Here is a 2801-nt window from a genome sequence, read left to right on the forward strand (position 1 = left end):
ACCCAAGGATGAACCCTATTTAAAATCAGAAAGATCAAAAAATAATAAGTATGAGTCATTGCCCTTGTTATTGAAAATGCATTCAATATGTAGCTCGTAAACACACTCTAGAAAGCACAATTCTTGACAGATTTTGATGAAACTTGGTTATATTATTCAGCATCACCTCAAAAAGTTCAAAAGAAGTGTATGTCTGAAGGTTGAATATTTCATACTGGTAATTGTTACTGTACTACTAAATATTTGTATTTAAAATCAAAGCTGCCAGTGGGCGTATATTACCTTGCCTGGCAGCTTTCTAATGCAATAACCATCAGGCAAGAATCTCACCATACTAGACTTCATATTGCAACAAAATCCTGTAGATTTGTCTTCAGTTGGACAAACAAAATCACACAACTCTGGTAGCTTTCTGTATAAGCTTTGTTTCATGATTTTATAGCTGAATTCCATGAATTTTAATTCTCTTTTTTCAGAGAAACACCCAGTAAATTACCAGAAACCAAATCTGTTTTACTTTTCTGTTTTAATGGTAAGTACCTAAACTTTATGAAACCCAGAGTCAGGTGATGTCTTGTGTTTCTATACTAAGACAGTAGTACAACAGTGGACCACTCTTTGAAATATATAACCCATAGTTAGGTGATGTCTGGTGTTTCTAGACCCAGATAGTAGTACAACAGTGGACCACTCTTTGAAATATATAACCCAGAGTCAGTTGATGTCTGGTGTTTCTAGACCCAGATAGTAGTATAACAGTGGACCACTCTTTGAAATATATAACCCAGAGTTAGGTGATGTCTGGTGTTTCTAGACCCAGATAATAGTACAACAGTGGACCACTCTTTGAAATATATAACCCAGAGTTAGGTGATGTCTGGTGTTTCTATACTAAGACAGTAGTACAACAGTGGACCACTCTTTGAAATATATAACCCAGAGTCAGTTGATGTCTGGTGTTTCTAGACCCAGATAGTAGTACAACAGTGGACCACTCTTTGAAATATATAACCCAGAGTTAGGTGATGTCTGGTGTTTCTAGACCCAGATAATAGTACAACAGTGGACCACTGGTGTGATATCTGGTGTTCCTCTAAACAGTCTATAGTACTACAGTGGACCACTGGTGTGATATCTGGTGTTCCTCTAAACAGTCTGTAGTACTACAGTGGACCACTGGTGTGATATCTGGTGTTCCTCTAAACAGTCTATAGTACTACAGTGGACCACTGGTGTGATATCTGGTGTTCCTCTAAACAGTCTATAGTACTACAGTGGACCACTGGTGTTCCTCTAAACAGTCTATAGTATTACAGTGGACCACTGGTGTTCCTCTTAACAGTCAATAGTACTACAGTGGACCACTCAATGAAAACGGTAATGTTATTTTATATCTTACAGTACCAACCAAGGGTAAAACGAAACCATACGACATGGAGTTTATTAAACCATTGATGCATCTAGTATTTTACAGTATTGATAAAGTCTCACGATTAACTCTTGGAAAGGAGGTAAGAAACTAAACTCTAGTGTGGACTTGTTTCTAGTCTTTCTGAATGGACAATAAAGTTAGGTCTAGTAGTTCTGTTAGCTGAATGTGGGACAAACTGCTTGACATGGTAGCCTAATGCTGTTATCTTTATAAAAAATTTTACTCATTGCATTAGTCTGATCAGGAGCATTTAAAGATGGGTTTCCTTATTTTTTTAGTGTCAAATTAAGCAAACTATTTGATTAATTGGTGTTTCTAATGAATTATCATGAATTCTTAATCATATCATTATGTTCTTATTGCATATAATTAAGAGTTTTGGATTGTTTGTACTTTGGGCATTTTATTTTGTTTCATTTTTTTTTTTGCAGGCTAGAGGAAAAGCTGACAAGAATCGCCAGAAGGCTGAAGAAGTTTTTCTGAAGTCCATTCATTCTCAACGTCAAGAGGCAGCTCAGTCTCGACGGGAAGAAAAACGCAGAGCTGAAAAAGACAGACTAATGAACGAGGAGGATCCTGAAAAAGCTCGAAAACTTGAAGTAAGTCAGGTGACATTTTTATACGCCCACATGAAATGGGGGGCGTTTATTGCCCTCACCCATATCCGTCGGTCCGGCCGTCCGTCTGTCCATTGGTCCGTCCACAATTGCTCGTAAACACTCTACTAGACGCAATTCTTGAAGGTTATTGACAAAACTTGGTATGAGTGTTCGTAATCACCCAAGGATGAACCCTATCGAAAATCAGAAGAATCGAAAAATATTTAGTATGAGTTATTGCCCTTGTTCTTTAAAATGCGTTCAATTTATAGCTCGTGAACACGCGAGAAGGCGCAATTCTCAATGGATTTTGACGAAACTTGGTGTGAGTGTTCGTAATCAGCCAAGGATGAACCGTATCGAAAATCAGAAGAATCGAAAAATATTTAGAATGAGCTATTGCCCTTGTTCTTTAAAATGCATTCAATTTTTAGCTCGTAATCACTCTAGAAGGTGCAATTCTCAATGGATTTTGATGAAACTTGGTGTGAGTGTTCGTAATCACCCAAGGATGAACCCTATTGAAAATCAGAAGAATCGAAAAATGTTTAGTATGAGTTATTGCCCTTGTTCTTTAAAATGCGTTCAATTTTTAGCCTGTAAACACTCTAGAAGGTGCAATTCTCAATGGATTTTGACGAAACTTGGTGTGAGTGTTCGTAATCAGCCAAGGATGAACCCTATTGAAAATCAGAAGAATCGAAAATATTTAGTATGAGTTATTGCCCTTGTTCTTTAAAATGCGTTCAATTTTTAGCTCGTAATCACTC

General features: G+C 37.1%; 1 protein-coding gene across 1 annotated transcript in view; it reads left to right on the forward strand.

Moving 5' to 3' along the window:
* LOTGIDRAFT_96375 (hypothetical protein) overlaps window positions 1–2801 on the forward strand; it is a gene marked incomplete at both ends in the record, with an annotated part of 6789 nt that overhangs the window by 2038 nt on the left and 1950 nt on the right. Inside the window, 4 exons of the mRNA XM_009065918.1 lie at window positions 112–199; window positions 479–532; window positions 1402–1511; window positions 1864–2031. Coding sequence (XP_009064166.1) covers window positions 112–199; window positions 479–532; window positions 1402–1511; window positions 1864–2031 — 420 coding nt within the window. The remainder of the gene's footprint in view (window positions 1–111; window positions 200–478; window positions 533–1401; window positions 1512–1863; window positions 2032–2801) is intronic.

Source organism: Lottia gigantea (genome assembly GCF_000327385.1).
Source record: "Lottia gigantea unplaced genomic scaffold LOTGIsca_712, whole genome shotgun sequence".
NCBI lineage: Eukaryota > Metazoa > Mollusca > Gastropoda > Lottiidae > Lottia > Lottia gigantea.